The sequence below is a fragment of the Chamaea fasciata genome, unplaced genomic scaffold (assembly GCF_029207755.1).
Source record: "Chamaea fasciata isolate MVZ Bird 193981 ecotype frontalis unplaced genomic scaffold, bChaFas1.0.hap1 SCAF_1, whole genome shotgun sequence".
Taxonomy (NCBI): Eukaryota; Metazoa; Chordata; class Aves; order Passeriformes; family Sylviidae; genus Chamaea; species Chamaea fasciata.
In genome coordinates this window covers 53,497,427-53,517,598 of record NW_027094086.1, presented here as the reverse complement: position 1 = coordinate 53,517,598, position 20,172 = coordinate 53,497,427, and the positions used below count along the sequence as shown (strand labels likewise).

General features: G+C 37.8%; 1 protein-coding gene across 2 annotated transcripts in view; it reads left to right on the top strand.

The window, feature by feature from the left end:
• The window catches only part of PTPN2 (protein tyrosine phosphatase non-receptor type 2), a 30,496-nt gene that overhangs the window by 2,555 nt on the left and 7,769 nt on the right, over positions 1-20,172 (top strand). For both annotated transcript variants that reach the window (XM_066183908.1, XM_066183918.1), the window contains exons 2-7: positions 196-286; positions 8,029-8,129; positions 8,745-8,843; positions 10,003-10,140; positions 16,983-17,192; positions 18,553-18,711. In XM_066183908.1, the coding sequence (XP_066040005.1) occupies positions 196-286; positions 8,029-8,129; positions 8,745-8,843; positions 10,003-10,140; positions 16,983-17,192; positions 18,553-18,711 (798 nt within the window). The remainder of the gene's footprint in view (positions 1-195; positions 287-8,028; positions 8,130-8,744; positions 8,844-10,002; positions 10,141-16,982; positions 17,193-18,552; positions 18,712-20,172) is intronic.

Sequence of the window (20,172 nt, the reverse complement as noted above, 5' to 3'; positions counted from 1 at the left end):
CAGATGTAGAAAGATCTAAATGGTAGCAGTTTGGCCATGAATGAGATGTGTCTTCTGAGTGAAAATGACACTAGCGGCAGTAAGAGCTGGTTTAAATAATGTTAGTTATTAATAATGTTGCTGAATTAATAGTATGTATAGAACACTAATCTTAATCAGGTTGCTGGCTATAATTACTTATTTTGTCTTTTGAAGGAAATCCGACATAAATCCAGTGACTACCCTCACAGAGTTGCAAAATATCCAGAAAACAGAAATCGAAACAGATACAGAGATGTTAGTCCATGTGAGTATTTTTCTGCAATCATTGCAGTAAACTTACTAGACCTTCTCTTACCCTGTTGACATTGGAGGTGATAAATCATGGTCATTGCAAATTTTGCATTTTATTTATTTCTGTAGGCATGTATCCTGTGATAAATGTGGGATTTTTGGTAACACTTACACAAATGTGCATAACAGGAGGGAGAGAAGTCTGCATGTTAAACTCATTGTGCTGAATGATGGTTACAAATTATAGGTATTAGTGCATAGGTAAATATATGTGAGCTGCAGAGTAATGTTTTAGAGATCTTTTTCTCATAGGGAAATTATTCGTTAAAAAGTGCTTTATCTGTTGTAAAAATTAGTGTAGAGATGAAGTTAATTCACTTTGACTAACAGAAATGTTTTCTTTTTGGACTGAATGATTCTGTGTGTTTTTAAGGTGGTGTCGACAAGTGTCACTCAATTTCTGCTGTTGCTTTAAAAACTACTTGAGATTTTGTTGGTTTTGCCTGTCTAGTAGATAAGGTATGGAGTGCTTTGTGTTTCCACTAATAGCCATAAAATGGTCTTTTTGACATAATGGTCTTATGTCTCATGTGAAAAAAACCCTATTTTCTAGACCAGCTTCTCTGCTGCAGAGATGTTATGGGCTTCTTTTCATCAGCATTTTACTTCAGAAATAGTAAGCCAAAATTATTGCAGAAAGATATGTGAGCTACAGATAGGGCAAAAAAAAAATGATACAACTTTAATTTTTTTGCAATACATAAAGTTGGGACAGATAAACACATTTATGTGTTCCTTATGAAGTTTCCCAGAATACTGAAGGGTCCTAAAAACCACCTTGTTACTGTATCTAGAGTTTTTGAAGAGTTGCTGGGATATTGGAGAGCCTGTTTTTCATTGGAGAGCCTGGTCTGAGTACCTACTGTAAGATTTGGAGAAGTGCTGAGCTCCTTGTTTCCAGCTGAAAGTTGTGGTGACAGCGTGTGCACAGCACTTCTCAAAAGGGCACGGGGAGGCTCTTGGGTTGAGTCACAGCAGTCAGATGGCAGTGCTGCTCCTTGGGCTGCTGCCAGCGTGTTCCAGTGGCACGGGGAATTTGTACCGGCTGGGTCCAGCCTGGAGTGGTGCTGAACCCGTGTGCTACACACTGCTGGAACTGAACACCGGAACTGAGTGCACGGCCTCCTTGTGTCTGCCTGGCATTCCATTGGAGGAGTGTCCAGGGAGATGCCTCAGGTGCAGCACAGCTCACTGACCTTCACTGTAGGGTCAGGAGATGGAGCCAGGCCCGTGGTGGGCACATGTTGGTCTGTGCAGAGGCACATGGGTGTGCCAGCTTGGCTGTCCTCTCACAGCACAGCATCAGCAGCTTGCTGGTGCTGAAAGAGATGGTTTAGTCACTTTATGTTTCCTACCTAAGTTGCCATGGGGGTTGTGAGAGGAGAAGGCAGCAAATTAGATTTGAATCCAGAAGTCCCAGGTTCTAGTCCTGGGTCTAACATCCTGTCCAATTTCTGTGTCAGAAGCTGTCTCCCTGCATTTATCTACTGTTTCTCCTGTACAAGAATGTAATTTATGCAAAGAGAGTGAAAATTTACTTTCAAACTCTTCATGCTCTTTTCTTTTTAGAAACAGTGTTTGTCACCAGGCAGACACGAAAGAACCACACTCACTGTCAGGTTGTGCGAGCAAAAAAGGACGTTTATTTGGGATTAGGGTTTAAATAGTTTTTGGAGTTTGATCAGTGATTGGGCCATGAGGTTGACACCTCTCTGACTCCACTGGTCAAACCAGAAGTCCATCTATTTCTTCTTCCCCCAGGAAGGAATGCACAGTTTTCAAAACATCACTTTTTGTTTTATGTTACAATGCCTGAGAACTCCAGCACAAAAATATAAAACATCAGAAGGCTGAAAAATCAGGGCGACAAGCGTTTCTATAATAATTAAAAATATATTGTGTTATTTCAGTAGTATCTAATAAAGCCTCCAGTAATACCTTACAGATATGACTTGTATTGCTCTCCTGCAGTTATTTGGAGCTCAATATTTTCCTTAATTATGGCATGCCTTTTACAGTAGTGAAGAGCATTAAATGCCTTTGCCTTAGTCATGGCAAAGCCTGCTTCTGAAATGCTTGCTTAGCCAGTAGTAAAAAATATACATGATTGTATTAATTCCTGGACCCAGTGCAAAAGCAGAGAGACAGATAAAATCTAGTACTGAAGTAGTGGTTGGGCTCAGAAAAAGGCTAGAGCTATCACACTCTGATGTGAATTACTGTGTGATGAATGAATTGAATAAGACAGTGAAGTTTATGGGGAATGTGTCTGTTTTTAGTGTTTATGAAAGAAAGATGGTTTGAATTGGCCCACCTAGACAGCTTGCAGAACTGGGCACTTGGAATAAAGCTGTATCAGGAGATCAGAGCAAAACACTGTGTTTGAACCAGTTATTTCTTCCTGAATTTTACTTCTGTGTTTTCAAATATGACTCATAAATGCTTCAGTAAGAAGGATGAGAGTCAGGAGTAGAAAGAGGCCTGGAAAGGAGTGTATGATAAAGAAGATTTCAAGGTAGCTGTGCCTGAATTTCAAAGCAGCTGGGATAAAAACTGCATGGTTTGGTCACTGTGGTGAACACATCTAATTGTGGTGCATGTATGCAAGGACCTGGTGTTGCAGAAACGCGAGACAATTCAGTCTCACACAATCTTCACGTCTCAGTCCTTCACTTCGCAAATTTTGCTGCTTTTTAGCAGTGTTTAAATGCAAAATGTTAATAGTCAAACGCCTTCAGAATCAGCTGTTGGACTTTTTAGATCTAGCTACTTAATCATACTGTAAGACAATTTAAAGAAAAGAGTTTTATTTCTCCTGAAGTGATGAGGAAACAGTTTGTTAACTGTGGTAGCCACCAAGCCAGTATAAAATCTGAGGTGCTGTGTCTGCAAGAGGAAATGCAAAGATTGTTCAATTTTACAGAAAATACGTCAATTACAAGTCCAAGAAAAAATTACTTTGGGTTGGTTTGCCCCATTTCAACTGTGGTACCTGGAACAAGTACACTGAAACAAACTTATGTCTGTTCCATACATTTCTAGGTAAAAATTGATTTCTATTTGCTGGGAAAGGCTACTCATCTCTGCCCAGTACAGTTGAGTTTCACAGTTTTTCCAGTTCTGTAAGTGTTTTTGTTAGTGCTCGTTTTTGTTGGCTAAAGATCTGTAACTTACAGGTTTGGTTTGGTAAAAGCCCTCAAGAATTACTGTCTAGCTGAAAAAATAGAGCTGTCTAATAGTTTGGGATTAGTCTAGATTAGGCAGAGGAGTATTTTGACTTCATAGTAGTGAAACAGGAAGTTAATCTGAAATAGGTTTGGTTTGACAGCCAGTCGTTTCCGGACAGATGAAACCATTTCTCAGAAAACATTGTTAACAGAGGAAAGTAACTTGTGAGGTTGTTGTTCTTTATTAATAATTTTAATGAAGCTCCAAAGATTTCTGTAATTAGCTTTCCTTTTTAATCTTATCCTTAGTTGTTACCAGAGGAGTCTAGTGTCTTAGATTGACTGTAAACACCTTTAGAGCTGAGTTCCCAGATTTACAGGCAAGAAGGAAATCCCCTCAGCAAGACTGGCAGGATTTTTTTTTTTTGCCTTTTGTTTTTGAAGAGTGTATGGGGGTTTATGCAGTTTTCTTGTCAGCCTTCCTTTGTGGTACTGTGTGTGGCTCGGGAACCTGGGTCATCTGAACATTTTTGCTGAGAAATCATGTTGCTTTTGGAAGATCTCACAAGGTAGTGATTTCTCATGTTTCCTTCCTGTGGCCTTGAGCAGATTTTGGTTCAGATCTTTCAACCATAGGCTTACAGTTGGCACAGAGTACAGGAGAGGAACATGAAGAGTTTTTGTTTTACAGGGAACAGAGTTGGAGCTGATTTGAATGGTTTTACACATGGTGCTGATTAATTATCACTGCAGGAATGTTCTCGTTCTGTCCTGTGCTTCAAGTGTGTGTGCTGAGAACAGGGAGATGTACAGCCCAAAATAAGCCTGCTGCATTTCTTGTCCATATTAGAAGCTGACAGTGATGATTTTTATGACATTATGTTCTCTAAAACTTCTTACCACGTGAAACATTGTGAAATGAATTCAACCTGCTGTTGAGTTTGGAGATACTTCTTCCTTTGAGGTTGGGGAAGAGGGGAATTTTGTAGCACATGCTGATCTAAACTTTAATGTGCCTTATGGTTTTTTTTTCAGTAGTCCTGCTCACAAGTGTAAGGATGCTGTGCAGCAGTGCCACGTATATTTCGGTATGAATACATTTCAGTGGGGAGCCAGGCCATGACTGATATGATGGCATTCATTGTGTATCACCAGTGACAGGCTGGTTAGGAAAAGTCATTTTGCCTTTCCTTTGCCTTAGGCTACCTCTGAGACTTGAGACTGTAAGTCTAGTGACAGAGTATTGCAATTTGAATAATTTAGCAGCTCGGAAAGACTAGTTTTAGATTAGTGAAATGGAGGGGATTTGTTGGTAGGCGGGAAAGGTCAGGCAGGGTCACTGGGATGGCTTGTGGCTGCATGTTTTATTTATGACTTTCTTTAATCCACTAAGTAGCATTTCTCCTTCCTCTGTTGTTAATAGCTCTATATTTGGGGGACCAGAGACATCTCTTGGATAAAAAAATAATGTTGAAGTTATACAGTTGTTTCACAGTTGTTCTATAATGAAAACCTTTAATTAACCAACTGCAAGAACTGCATGATGTAAAATGCCAGACATTTTGTATCTTGGTTTTAACTGGATCTGTCGTTTTCTGTCAAGCAGGGGGTGAGCAGCTTGATGAGCATTGTGAAGTCTTGGCATTATATGGGAAGTACTGTCAGTGGGACAGGGTTTCACTGGTAGTGGGTAATCAGAGTTTGCGTACCTCTGGCAGGGTCGTTCTGGGAGTGTTTTTTCTCAGGAGCCAAAATGAAAATAATTTTTAAGGTTTCCACTTCCTTTTCAGGCTGCATAGTTTGTCGAAATAGGGGAATTAGTGCTTCAGAAAATGAGTACTGTATTTTAGCTGCTGTGGGCATGGCAACACATAAGATAAATCTTATCTTAAAGATAGCTTTATCATTCATATAAATCTAAGTACTTTGTAACTGGAAATTATATACATACGGGAAATACATTACAGCTAACTCACTGTCAGAAGTTGGCTTGCTTCAGTTAATTCAGAAGAGCAAGCCAGGGTTTGAATGAGGTTTCTAGGTCATTGTGTCCTTTAAGAACCTCATCCCTTGAAGGAAGGGAAATCAATATGTTCCAGTGGGTTTTTTTTGTCCCATGGACTGTCTGCCAGAGTACTCACAGGATCTCCTCTGTTTTGGTTGAGGAGGGAGAGGGAGGCTATCTGTGCACAGAATTAGTTGTTAAAGGGACTTAAAAAAAAAAACAACGTGCAGAACTTCATTTGTCATGTTTACAGAGCAGAATTTCTAAGAAGGGAAAAAATGAATGTGAGAATGCAAGGATTAAATTAGGAAAGCTCCTTGGAGGCTGCAGTTGTGTGCCCCTGGCAGCAGTCGAGCAGCTGCTGCCGGGTGATTAAACTGTTAACAGCACTGGCTTGCGTCACCTTTCCGAGAACACTGGGACCGGTATGTGTGATTTACTATAACAAGATCTTCAGTTTTTCCTGTTGGCAAATGACATGTAATATTTACAGAGCTCTTGGTTGCTTTCCAGTAGAAACATTTCAGATAAAGTGATACATGAAAGGAAAAAGTAATGCTTTCCTAGCCCGGTAAAATAATACAAAGAGATATATTTTACTTTCAAATGCACACGTGTCTTAATTTTGCTATGTCTCGACTTTGGGGTTTTTTTGGTTTTTTTTGTTTTTTTTCTTCACACAGGGATATCATAAATCTTTTAAGACTCCTGAAAGTTAAGATGGGGTTGCCTTACAACTGGAGTGCTAATGAAAACAGACTAATGCAGTTTATTTCTCATGCTTTTATATCAAAAATAAATTTCCAGCATTTTTCTGTACTCTGCATGTTCGTATGTGACTGCATATAAAAACTAGAAGCTAAGGGAGGTGGGGCAACAACCCCAAATTTGAGTGCTTCAGCAGCAGCAGAACAGTTCTACTTCACTGTTGACTTCTTTGTTTGAATCCAGCAAAATCTTCTTCAGCAGTTGCCAATAGCAGATAGACGAGGGAGAATGTAAAGGCAGATCAAGACCTAGTAAATGTAATTTTCCTAGGTTTCTAAACACATGGAAAGTATTCGTCTTCAATCATACAAGCAGTCTGTAGAACAAGAGTCTAATTCAGTAACTGTTTTTTGATTGCCATCAGCTTTTTGCCTATCCATGTTTATATTTATGGATTTCTGAGATAAGCCTTGTGCTGCACAGGCTGGCTGTGAGTTCAGCTATTGTAGCTGTGCTGAACTTGATACTAATGTCAAGGCTCATGGCTTCGTGTGTTTCCTAAAGTGTTTGCCTAAAGGAAGTGACCCTTTTGGTGCAAGGATGGATAGGCTGGCATTTTAACAGCAGTCTGGGCCCTGATTGAGTTTTGTGGATTAGACAAGGTGAATTTTCTTTTTAAAACTGGTATTGCATTGTAATTCACTCTGCTGTCAGTTTCCTTATGGAGTCTTCCATCTCTTCCTGAAATATGTTGAAGTTGCTCAAATTAATTTCAGTGTGCTATTTTTTATTTACTCTCAGCTAGGTGTTGAGCTTCAGAAGGTTTACAGTCAGTTGAATCTCATTTTCTGGCATGTAGTTGTGTACAAATTTTAAACTGAAAGTGCTGTTTCTTTAATACAGTGACTGAGAAATGACTTAAGGATTATTTACTGTGAACAAGTCTGATTACTAAAATGTCTCCTAGAGGTTCATAAATCAGATACTAAAAGGTTCTAAGAACAACCACAATGACTTTTTATTTTGCAGTTTTTTAGTTTGACAGTATGATAATCTTTCTCATATTAATGGTAGAATTTTAAACAGAATCTTTTGCTTGCCTCTGCCATAAAAGGGGAATCGTCAGTCTTGCTTGCATAGTTGAGATGAAACCATGTAGTTACATTAGGCTTCATTTAATTGGATGATTTGTTGAATATTTTTGGTTTTGCATGTGCCTTTTTAGTATTTTTATAGTATAATATTAGACAGTAGCTTACAGGGAAAATGAAATTGGTCAAAGCCTGGCTCAAATTACCGCAAGTATATTTTATTGGGGTTTTTTTAGCTGTGTGAGCTTAACTTTATGATTCTATGTCAACCTTTGAAGCTTCAGTTCAACAAAAACCTTGGAATTTTGAACTTAGGAAATAATGCAGTGGAGTGATCTGGTGTGATAGGACAGTGTTGTCTGGTGTGAGTTGTGGTGTGTTGTATTATAAAAATGCAGCTGTTAAGGGATGACTGTCAGGACCTTTAGGCTTGTGTGGGAGGGTTATTGTGTTTGGTTGGGTTGTTTTTTTTTTTTAATAGGTATTCCAGTTTTCTGGGCAGCATCTATTAATAGCTGCTTGAAATGACTCTGATGGAATGCTGAGGGGAGAATGGAACAGTTATCAATGATGTGAGAAATTAGTTTCACTTACATTTGTAATTTACTGTTTCGGTCATACAGCAGAATTTAGTTCCAGTTGCTTGTCAGACCTAAACTTTCCTGTTAGAGAGTATTCATGGAGATGGATGCATCATTCATTCTTCATTTGCTTTGAATTTTAGATGATCACAGTCGTGTAAAACTCCAGAACACCGAGAATGACTATATCAATGCCAGCCTAGTGGTCATAGAAGAAGCCCAGAGATATTATATTTTAACACAGGTAAGTAGTACAATTACTAGTTATTATGGGGATTGAGAATCTAGGGAGGGGGATTTGTACAGTTGTAATTTGTATTTGGATTGTTTCTTGTCTCCATGAATTACAGGTATCTTGTGTTAACTGCCAGTGTGATGTAGTTGCAAACAGATTATTTTATGTGTTAAGAAAAGCTAAAGGGGATGTTGAAGTATGAGTAACTTACTGCATATGAAGCTTCTCAAATATTTCTTGCTCTTCAGTTGTTCTGTAAATAGGTTACAGCAATACTTCAACCTCCATCTTGTACCTTCTGAGCATGCCTGCAGTAGCTTTTCTTCTAACAGCACAATAGTATTGATGCTTAAACCAAAGTATCCCTTCCCTGAGTTCTTACTGTTTTGTTGTTTGGTTGTGTTTGTGGGTTTGTTTTTTTTTTCCTTAAAAAAACACCAGTCCTTTTAAGTCCTGGAATGATCTGTGCAGTGTGGCTGCTCTCATTTCTGTCATTCTATTAATAATTTGTTTAAACTTAAGAGGAAGACTTTTTCCTGTTTCCCACAGTGAACTATTAACTGTGCTCAAACACTGCTTTGCCTATATATTCTCATGCCTGTTTTTGTATTTTTTACTACACAGGGTCCACTGCCTAATACATGTTGTCATTTTTGGCTAATGGTGTGGCAACAACAAACCAAAGCAGTTGTCATGCTGAACAGGATTGTTGAAAAAGAATCGGTAAGTGACATTAGGCCTAAGGTTATAAAAAAAGCCACACTATTTTAATACAGTTGAGCAATGTCTGATTGTTACATTAGAAGAACTAGCAGATGTTCTCACTGGTGTGCAGTATAGTGTGTATTTAATATAACAGTGAAGTGAGGGAGCTGAGACATACAGTTCAGTGTGGTGAAAAGAGTATCTAACAAACATACATCCAGAAAGGTGAAAGTAAGATTCTTAGAAAGCACGTGCAGATAGAACTGGTGAGGAGTAGAAGCAGTGCAAGGTGTTCCTGGGACAAAATGGAAGGTGGGAAAACAACTGTCTTTAGATATTTCTTCTAACTGTAACAGAGTACTGTGTCTGTTTATGTAGAGATGTTAGCTGTAACAATGAAGGCAGACTACTGCCCAAGAACTGTTGAATCGATCTAGTTATTTTTGATTCTTTAAAACCAGTGGCATACGTGCAGAACATACAAATCTTCTGTTATGATGTAATTTTTCTGCTACTGTGCCTAAAAGCATTGCAGATTTTTGTTATAAATGCATGTCATTTGAGGTTTATGTTTTTTATTCAATGCGGATTAGTGGAAAAAAAGAAAATGGACCAGTCTGTTAAAAAGTCATCTGTTCACTTGTGCAAAAACTTTCCTACAGAAAGTTTGAGTGCAGAGCAAGAAGAATACAGGACAAAGAATAAGGTTGCATTGGTTTGTTAGCTCATTCTTTAGTTTCACTAGAACCTTCCAGTATTCTGGGTAGAACTGGGTGAGATAGATGACTTCTGTAATTGTGCAGGTGTGCGAGTCAGAAACCAAGCGGGGAAATGCTGAAATAGCTGAGCAGAGCTCTCAGTTCCCTGTAGAGAACTGGAGGTGGGAAAGGAAAGGCTTAAGATGTATCTCAAAACATGTTAGCCATGGGATGAAAGCAAGTATAAACACATAAAGCTGGAATGCATAATAGCCACGGAAACAGTTGTAGTAACTTGGCTGTAAACATTATGAAATTCAAGAATTCCTCCAAGTGGGAACAGGTACTCGAGTCTACTGTATTGAACAATGTGGACTCAGAATCTGCGCATGCAAAGCCCAAGATACTATGATATTTAACAAGGTTTTTCTTTTTATTTTTCCCCTTCTTTTCGTTTCTCTTAAAAAAAAATCCATTAGGTGAAGTGTGCACAATACTGGCCAACAAAAGAAGAGGAAGTTATGACATACAGTGAAACAGGTTTCCGTGTGAGACTAGTGTCTGAAGACGTCAAATCCTATTACACGGTGCACCTACTGCAGTTAGAAAATACCAACGTAAGCTTTTCTCAGTCTGTGCAGCTCCTATTCATGGGCTTAAGGGAGTCATGAGAACCACTTACTGTGATGTCACTTCAGGTTTGAGTGAGCTTTGGCACTGGAAATTTTAATGCACTTTGCTTCTGAGAATGTTGAAGATGTTTGTGTGGAAATAGGCAAGTGATTTAGACCTCAATCTATATATTACGAGAGATAACATCTTTAGCATTTGTATACTTGTAGTTTCCATTTGGCAGTACCTTAACATGCTGAATTCTAAATGATGGTAGTGGTCGTTTTAAGAGGAGATGTAAGAATTAACTTAAAGGGAGGAGCACAAGAGTGGAAAATTCTGATTTCCTTTGAATATCAGAAACCTGACTGAGTAATTACTGATTTTTTTTTGGTGGAACTTGAGTTTTCCATGTAATTTAGTCCAGCTGTCTTAAGTTTGTGGGTGGAGGGGTGTTTACCACCTGTAGATAGGTAACTTTATCTCCTCTTGCTTACCTCCCCTCTTGCTCCACAGGACCAACCATCCTTTCCTCTTAAAAAATTAAGCACTTTGACAATTTAACCAAGTTAAGCTCAAAAAAAATGTTCCTGGCCTGAGCTTGGGTTGGAATTTGCTGCTTCTGTTTCAGAGTGGAAGACAGGATTGAAGAGCTTGTCTGTTTGTTCCAGCTATGTCTTGTAAGATATTCTCTCTCCCTATAAATCTTGCCTTATATTAATTGAAAGTGCTAGTATGGCAAGTTTTCGAGGTTGTCTTTGTCAGAGAATTTGGGAAAGGAAAGCTTGAAGATGTTCTGCATGTTGTTTTATACAACTATTGATATATTTGTTCCAAATACTTGAATTTCTAATAACTATCGATGGTATTCTGAGATAGTATTGGTTAATTCATAACCTCCCTCATGGGATGAACAGTATAAAATTTGGTATGTTGTTCCTTGGTCTTCTCCATGTTAGAAGAGCTTTATGAAATGTTGTCCTGCTGACCTGAAGAATTTCTCTTTAGTAGTTTGTTTATTGACAGCAAAGGCAAAAGAAAGAAGAGTTATGGTGGCCAGCTAGTGCTTGACAAAGAACAACTCTTCCTTTTGGAAAGCTGAGGCAAGTTGTCCTAGCTACCAAAACGGCTTCTTCATGGAATTGTTTGTCTGATAAGACAAACAGTAAGTTTGGCTCTTACTTTTAAGCTTCCTATTTCCAAAGGATGCAGTTTTCTTTAAATGTATACGTTTGAACATAACATTAACTGCAAAATGCAGAAATGCCTAAAGGAACAGCACAATGTATACTGTAGAAGACTTTGGAGTTGGAGCTATTGAGCACTTAAATTTCTGGGTTTGTTTTGGACCAGCAGTGCAGGCCTGTCATCACTGTACAGTTTCTTGTGTGTCATTGTCATGGTTTAAGACAGCAAACCCAGAACAGTCAGATAAATCAGTTTCACAAATACTCACCAATCTTTCTGTAATGAATTTTTGTTTTATCTCTCTAGCACTCTGGTGAGGCTCCATGAATATTAACTCTAAAGCGTAATTTTTGTAGAAGAAGCAAAACATACTTCGTTACTCAAGCAAAAAAAGGTGCATAGTTTCTAGTCTAACGCTGTCAATGTTCTATGCAACCTTTTGTAAGAATTTGATAATTATACCATTAAACTTGTGGGAACTGAATATTCACAGTAACTTGAAATGTGAGCTTAACTGTGTTTATGTAAGTTTTTCTGGAGGGGCCTTTGGTGGAGGCAGAGTGTAAGACTTTAGCCACTCAATGCCTGGAATATAGGATGACTCATGAACAAAATATACTCTGAATGCCAAGAATACTTAAATTTTAGTATTTCCTTGAAAACAGAGAGAACCAAGGTTGTCTTTATAGCGCAACCATTCTGAGCTCAAGTAAGTTTGTCTTACTGCAGCAAATCTCATTAAGACATTAACAAAATACTGGTATGTGAAGAGTAAAGTGAGGAGTAAAGTTTGTTTATGTTGTTACCAATGAAACAACCTCTGAGTATTTGGTTGGTTTCGTTGTTGCTTTTGTTAAAGATTACTTTAGAAATACAGGTGGGTTTGGGAGCTGTTCACTTTCAGGATTATATCAAGACATTTGTTGGTTTGATGTTTTTTTTCTAAATATCTGTTACAGGAAGAAAATTTTGTTCTTGGGGCTAGCAGAGTCCAGTAAAGCTTTGGAGAGAAAATGGGGTTAATTGGTATCTTTCCAAAGTTTTGAAAAAAATCCTAATGTTCTTTGTTTTGATGGTGATTATTTTAGAATTTCCTTTTTCTTTTTGCCAGACCTAGTCTGCATTTTAGAATACATGCATTTGAAACTGCTTTTCCACCATGGTTCATTTTGTATCCTCCATGGGTTTGGTGGTGTCAGTTGTCAGCTCTTCTCAAAGTTGAGTGCTGCTTTCTACTGTAATAGCTCAGGTTCAGAACTGTTCCTTAATGGAGACTTACTGTGAAGGCTTCCACCAACCAATGCCTCTTGGAAAATAAGGGTAAAAGGAAGATAGCGTGCTCATGTTAAAATTTTGTAATCGTTTATGTGTGAAGCTGTTGAATGGCTGTGATTTGAAGCAAAATCTCCCAGCTTATTGGAGAAGTGATAGCGAGGTGTCTGAGAGCCTGTTGTTAAATCTATCAAATAACCTTTTTGTGACAGTGTTGCAGGAGAATTGTTAGACCTTGACATCTAGCTTGGGAAAGACTCCACCTTGTGTTGAATATGTATTTTTATATTATTCTTCACTGTAAAGCTTTCAGCTTTTTTTCTTTTTTTCCTTAATGTCACAACTTTATGTATTGGTCTTTAGAGAAAGAAAACTTTGTTTTCGGTAATTTCTGGTGTGGCAACCCACATATCCTGAGAAAAATACAGTATTTGACACATAAAGAATGCTTATAAGCAAAACAGGTACTGAGGAATTCAGACAAGCTGTGCAAGGTCAAATGACCATCAGATCATCAGGGAAACCAGGGGTTGCTGGGATGAGGAAATGGAGCAGTGGAATTTGAAACTGCAGAAGGAACCTTTCTGAGTGTATCTCAGACTGGGTTTCTGGAAGTAAGAATACAGCAGTAGAAGGAGAGGTTTGCAAAGAAAATACTTGTTGGGGGAGAAAGGAGTAGGAGAAATGAACTAAATGTGATGTGACACTGGTGGTGTGATACTTCAGAATAAGGACCATTAATAAATCCCAAGCAGAATCTTGAGTCCTCCACAAATAGCAAATATTTGGAAAAACCCATTAGTAAAATGGATTCTCAATTTAGTACCAAGCTTCTGTGTGGCTGTGACTGTCGGATTAAGGTAATACAAGACTGCTTAGTGGCCCTCACTAGCTGATCCTGTGGATGAACCAGAATGTTTGTGATGATTATTTGGCCCCCTTATCCTCAAGGCCATTTTTATTTAAATCTTGGAAAACATTTTGGCCATCATGAATGAGCAAATAGAGGAGGCTCTGGTAGAAGCTGATTTATGATTTTGAATTTCAGTTTGTAGAATATTGCCATTATAGCATGCCTTTTCATTATTATATGATCAAAGTAGTTGTTAATGAACTTGAGGCATGTTCACTAAATACGGGACCACTGTAGGGCTGTAGGTGTGTTATGTCTTCATATGTTTGACCATTTCAGTAGCACTTTGATTATGGATTTTATGAGGAGTTTGTGAAACTTGACAGACCAGCATTTTTTTGCCTTCCCCTCTTTTATTTGATCCTGAAGGCGCCAACTTAATATTTGAGCATTTTGATAGTGCTTTATTCATGTTCAGACTCTCAGGTAACTGAACAACTTGAAGTTACTCTTAAGATTTTTGCTCCTTTTTGTTGTGAGTGATTGGATAGTCACTGTAAGATGGTTATGGCAAGGCTTGTTTTGCTGGAAGTTAAATCTAATGAGATACTCCTTTTCTGCTCAAGTCCTCGTGTGAATCTCTGTAACTTGGAGCTTGTGCTTTGATTTTCCTTTGATCATACTGTTGGTGTTTCCAGCAGTCAGTGCAGAGCTGTGCGGTGTGGTGGCAGCTTTATAAATTCAGGTTTAGCTATTTCGGTTATTCATGGAAAGCTTATCCCGGTAGTTTGTAAAACTTCCACAGTTTGAGTAATTAAAAAAAAAAAAAAAAAGTTGTTTAAGTGTTGTCCCATGATCATTCAAGGAATTTTTTTTTTTTTTTTTTGGTAGCTAGTCTTAGGGAATAAATCTTGGAAAATTGTGTTGTGGTTACCATAGAGCAAGCTGGTTTTCAGTTACCATGCAGAAATATGTCCCTTGTGTATAACATATAAAATTTTATATTGCTGCCTGAGTCTTGAAATGCAAGGGTTTTTATTTTAAAAGATTAGCTAGTTTCCTGGTAACACTTCAAATTAAATTAGTTGTTATTTAAATTGGAATTTTCGTCCAACAGCTGTGAACCAAAAGCCAGACCTCTTCTCGTAACAGTCCCACGTCACTTCATGTAAGTGCTGCATGGCTCAGTGACTGGGAGTTGTTTAGGAAAGGGTGGTACAGATCCTCACAAAGGCAGTGTTTCAGCTCTACAGCTTGGCTGCCAAGCACCACTTGAAAGAACCATTCTGTTTAAGAGAGCAACGTGGGAGGTTTGAAATACTCAAATGGGATTTGGCTGTAGGATTAGAGACTGCAAATTCAAAGATGACCAGCTGGTTCCAGTGCCTCGCAGTGGGACTCTTGTAGAGAGGTGAAGGGACTAGGTATTTTTATAATCAGCTGAAGGGATGGAAAATCATGGGATGGATAAAGCCTTCATACAAGAAAGGAAAGAAAAATGTAATTCTATGGGTTAGAGCAGAGTGACATGTACAGCAGCACAGTTCCACCTCTCTTTTAGAAACACCTATTTCAGATTAGTGTATAAATAGGGTGACTCTTAGCCATACTTTGTTTTTTTTCTTTAGGAAGAAGATGCCAGTGCTTGTTATGGATGGGATTGGGGTAAAAAAAAAACCCCACACAAAAGAACTTCCCAACCAAACAAAAGCCCACACCAACAAACCCCACAGGTCACCTCTTTTGAGGTGACAAAAATCAAATTACAAAAAAAAGGCATTTTTGCCTTCTTGAGGTGTAAAAGGTAGTTTCATCTGGAATGTTCTTTCAGAATCTTGTAATAGTATCAATTACCACCTACAAAGACGGTGTAGGTTCACAAGAAGCAACTTCAACCTTTACTTAGCATGTGCATTTAGCTCACCTCTCCAGTTTTCTTCTTAATTTTGTTTCTGAAGTGATGAATTATTTTTCTTAGAATTAGAGGAAGTTGCTTAAGTGTTACTTCCCGATTTCTTATGAAAAATGTGTCTCCTTCATGGTTTTTAAACACACAGGTCATTCAGTTCATGTGTGAATTAACTTGCTACTTTGAAAAACCAGGTGCAGAAGAGCAGTAGAAAGCTAATGCTAACTCTTTAATGCTTTGCTCCAGATAAAGGAAAGTCCCGGTATATTTACACAATTCAGGGCCTGATACTCCTTTTTTCCCCTATGAAATCTTAACACAAACTTCTTTTTCCCAGTTTTGTAGATCACACTTTGTTGTCCTTGTTGTGCACCTAGCCAAAAGACAAAATATTTCTGGGTGATAACTGTGCATCTGAGAGTGACTGGAGTCATTCTAATATCCACTCTTTTCTGTGAAAGTATTGGCAGTCTTGCAGTATCAGGCATTGATGACAAAAGACAAGTTGGGAGACTATTTTTGTTACTGCAGAAACCCTGAAATGGATTCTTTTGTTTCTACTTCTTATGAGAGACAACTTACGAAATTCCTTTGTGAAACTAGACTGAGGAGATGAAGAACAGTAGAATTTGTTTTAATTTTGTGGCTCTATTTTACTGTTGCTGAAGAAGAAAAATAGCTTTTCTGGCATACATTGATCTTAAGTCCTTTTGTGTTCAAACTTTGCCAAGGTTTATGTAGGTTTCAGTCTATGTGAAAAATAACTGAAATAATAAATTATGTCTGAATTAATTAAAAATTAAATAACTGAATTAATAAAGTATAAAAAACCCCCAGAATATTTCTAAAATTCCTGAGCTAAAATCGGGGTTTGTGTTGTCTCAGAATCACCATGGCAAGGAGTGGTGTTTGACAGCAGGTCTGAAGTGAGTTCCATAAAAATATGATCCAAATTTCATATACATACTCTCTCGCTGTCATTTCAGTACTTGAGGTTAGTTGGTTGTGTTAGGAGAGAGCGCTAACAGAGCGGTTCTAAAGCAGCTGGATGATTTTGGAATCCTCCTTTTCTACCCCAAAAAGATAAAAGATATCCAGCAGAAGTATTGCTAGACATCCTGCTCTATGGGTTTTATAGCCTTTTCCAGGAAGGAGCGCTTCCTGCTCCACTCAGTAATGTGGTTAGTATAAAGGAGATGTAATACCTTTTGGCATTAGAACTTGCTCTAAGGAAGAATGCAGAGTGTGTACAATGCTGACATGGATTTTTTCAGTCATGTTAATTCTAGCTGTCTAGTAACTGCTGTCAGCCATTGAACTGCATTATTGGTAGACAAAGAAAAATAGTTTGGGGAGTAAGTAGTAAAGGAAACCAAACACAGTATTGGAAGTTTGAGAAGAAGGAAAAAACCATGTGTGGTAGTAATTGCAAAGGAAAAATACTCAGATAAAACTGCTTCAGTGTGCACGGTGGGTTGTCATCCAGCTTGAAGCAAGTTACTGGGTTGTTTATCTTAATGGGAGGTATAAAGTAGAAAATAGCTGTTGATTGAGGCTGGGGAAATGGGCGCGAACTGAGCCAAAGAGGAATGCTTTCTAGTTCTAGTGTTTGTTTTCACTTCTAGAGTGGGGAGTCCAGGATGATCTCTCATTTTCATTATACTACATGGCCAGACTTTGGAGTTCCTGAATCCCCAGCTTCATTCCTGAACTTCCTGTTTAAAGTCAGAGAATCTGGTTCACTGAGTCCGGAGCACGGACCTGCAGTAGTTCACTGCAGTGCGGGAATAGGACGCTCCGGCACGTTTTCATTAGTAGATACTTGTCTTGTTCTGGTAAGTGTTTGCATTTTCTCTGTCACCCCTTCCCTTCTACTGACACCCTGCCAACTTTCCTAATAAGGGCTTTTCGGTCAGAAGGCTTTAAAAAACATTGAAGTTAATGACATTCCAGTGGAAACTTAAATTAAGACATTATGCTCCTTTTTTTTCTTCACATATTTTGATGGCAAAAGCACAGTGCTTGAAATGCATTTACAGATCCCTCTTGAAGTACCCCAGGACTATAATATATTCTCAAAGCTTCCTGGAAAGTAAATTGTAAACGTGCTTTTCATTTTATGTATGATGTGCTTAGAAAAAGTTGAGGATTGGTTGGTTTTTTTCACATGAAAAAAGCTTGTAAATGTATATTAAGATGATGGAATCTATGTCTTTTTCTCCAGAGTCCTTTTCTTAAGCATGCAGAAAATCTTTTATTGTTACCTGAACTAGGATGAGAACTCAGGCTTGCCCCTGACTCCCCTGCAGTGTGTAATGGAGGGTGGTGCAGAATTTCCCCGGCTGTGCAGCCCTCTGGGTAGTAGGGCTTGGTAGCCAGTTCCAGTGCCACATGGATATATAGATTTTTGGCTTACTTAGTGAACTGCATGTCTATAATTGCTCATGACATGAGTGAATCTTGAATGTTAAATAATATTTTAAATAAATTAAATTTTTTGTTGGACTTGAAAGACCAGGCACAGAGTTTTCTCTTTGTGCTTGGTAATAGTGAAAAGAACAGCACAGATTTTAACTGAAATAGGATTTCAATTAAATTACAAGAGATGTATTTTCTGATTTGGTTAGATCCTCTCAACTTTTTGTTGGGTTTTTAATTTCAGGTTTTTTTTGGTTTTATGCATTTTGAAAAACATAGGGTTATATTTTGATGCAAATGTGCTTCAAAAACACCCTGTGAATGTAATGTGGGGACAAGCATGTGCATTGCTCAGGTTTTGGGTTCTACTTTAAATAAGGAAACTTCTGTCATAGACAGTCTGAATTGCTGTTCTATTCAGAAGCAGTAGGAAATATTACTTTACAACTCTGATTCTTATAGTCCTATTTCAAAGTCCAAATCCAAGGCTGAATAAAATTTAGCATATCTAACTGTCTTCATTTTAAGACTTAATATTAGGGTACTCATTTATTTGTTTAATACATGAGCCTTGATTTGTTCATAATAACTTTTCATTAGACGATTTGCATTTTTCCTTCAAAAACAAATTAGAAATCATTTGAGATGTTAATCTTCCATAAACTAATAGAAGCATAACATGGAGAAATTAATTTTTAGATTGAATTTTATGACTAATTTTACTTGTAATTATTTTTTTATATGCCATTGACACTTTCAATGTAACTTGCATTACAGATGGAGAAAAAAGACCCATTTTCTGTAGATATTAAGAAGGTATTACTGGATATGAGAAAATATCGAATGGGACTTATCCAGACTCCTGATCAACTAAGATTTTCATATATGGCTGTAATAGAAGGAGCAAAATTTATAATGGGGGATTCAACTATACAGGTAACTGTTTAGCTCCATGTATTTAAACAGCAGATTGCAACAGTTATAAAAAATAACTTCCAGATTATTTTAAAACATATAATTTTGTGGGATTTAAATAATTAGCCTTTTCCAGTAGATGCCTAGGAGGTATCAAAAGGTATCTGTTCAGTGCCTTTTATCAAACAAAGCTTTTAACCCTGTGTAAATGTCCCCTCTTAGATAAAATATAAAAATAATTTGTCTGTTCAAATGTAAAAAAAAAAAAAAAAAAAAAAAAAAAAAAAGTTCAGTTGATGTTTTCAATACTAAAAAGGGAAAATGATGCCCAGAATCACTTTGAAGACAGAAAGGATCTTTTTTAGAATTTCTTGATCTTTGCTGTTTTCCTAGCAGATAAGTTGCCTGGTGCTACAGATAATATTTATTTGTAAAGTTGCCTTGTTTCTTCATAGCCCTAAAAATTTGTGTTACAATTAGTACAGTCTGGCCAAATATAATGATTTTGGGTGCAAAGAGAAGACCAAATCTCATTGTTCTATCAGTGTGGCTTCCAGACATAATAGCTTATAGCTTTGTTAGGTGGCTGGGGCTAGGTGGAAGGGAGAACTGGGAGGAGAGGCTTTGAAACAGACTCAAGTCTGCTTTCATATGCTAGGGCTTTTTTATTTTGTTGATTTCTTAAAATCACAAATAGAGCAGATAAACTAAAACACATTTCCTTTCTTTGTGGTATTGGTAGTGGTCTGAGTCTTCCATTTAACAAATGCGTCTTGACTTGCTGTGTAAATAAAGAAATAATTTTACACAACTGCTGATCAACACCTAGGTAGTGTGTTGCGGGTCTGACACCTGTGCCATATGTCCTAATGCTACAGCAGTTTAGTCTCATCATTTTGTGGGAGCTGTTTCTGGTGGTATAAGGTATTGTGTCCAGTAATATTTTTCTGCTTTGCTTTTTTTAAAAGCTGTGCTCCAAGCTGAGCAGCTCTGGTTCCCACACTTACCCATCTAAATCACAGGATTTCTCACTTCTGGATACAAGGGAGCATTGTTGACTCAGAACACAGCCTGTCACGTTCAAGTGTGTTATTTATTCATAGTAAGAGAATGCCTAGGAAGGCACACTTCTTATTTGTTCTCTTTCTCTTGTTATGATTGTTCAGCTTATCTTCCTTGAATCAGTGTTTCCTGCAGTGCAGTGCAGGCATTTGTCCTGATGCATCTCTCTTTAGGCCTCTTTAGGCATTATGTGCAGAAAATCAATTGGCAGTGCTCAAAAAGCATATTTCTCCTTTCAAGGTCAGCTAGGTCATTTTTATTCCATAAGGAATGGTTGTACTCTTCAGAATATGAGAGGTATTCGCTTCTCTCTGCTAGTGATGGAGAGGGCCTGAAGTTATTGAATGCCTCTCTCATTTAACATCTTCATCTCTGATGTCTCCTTGGATTTTGGAAGGCAGTAAACTGTGCAAACACAAC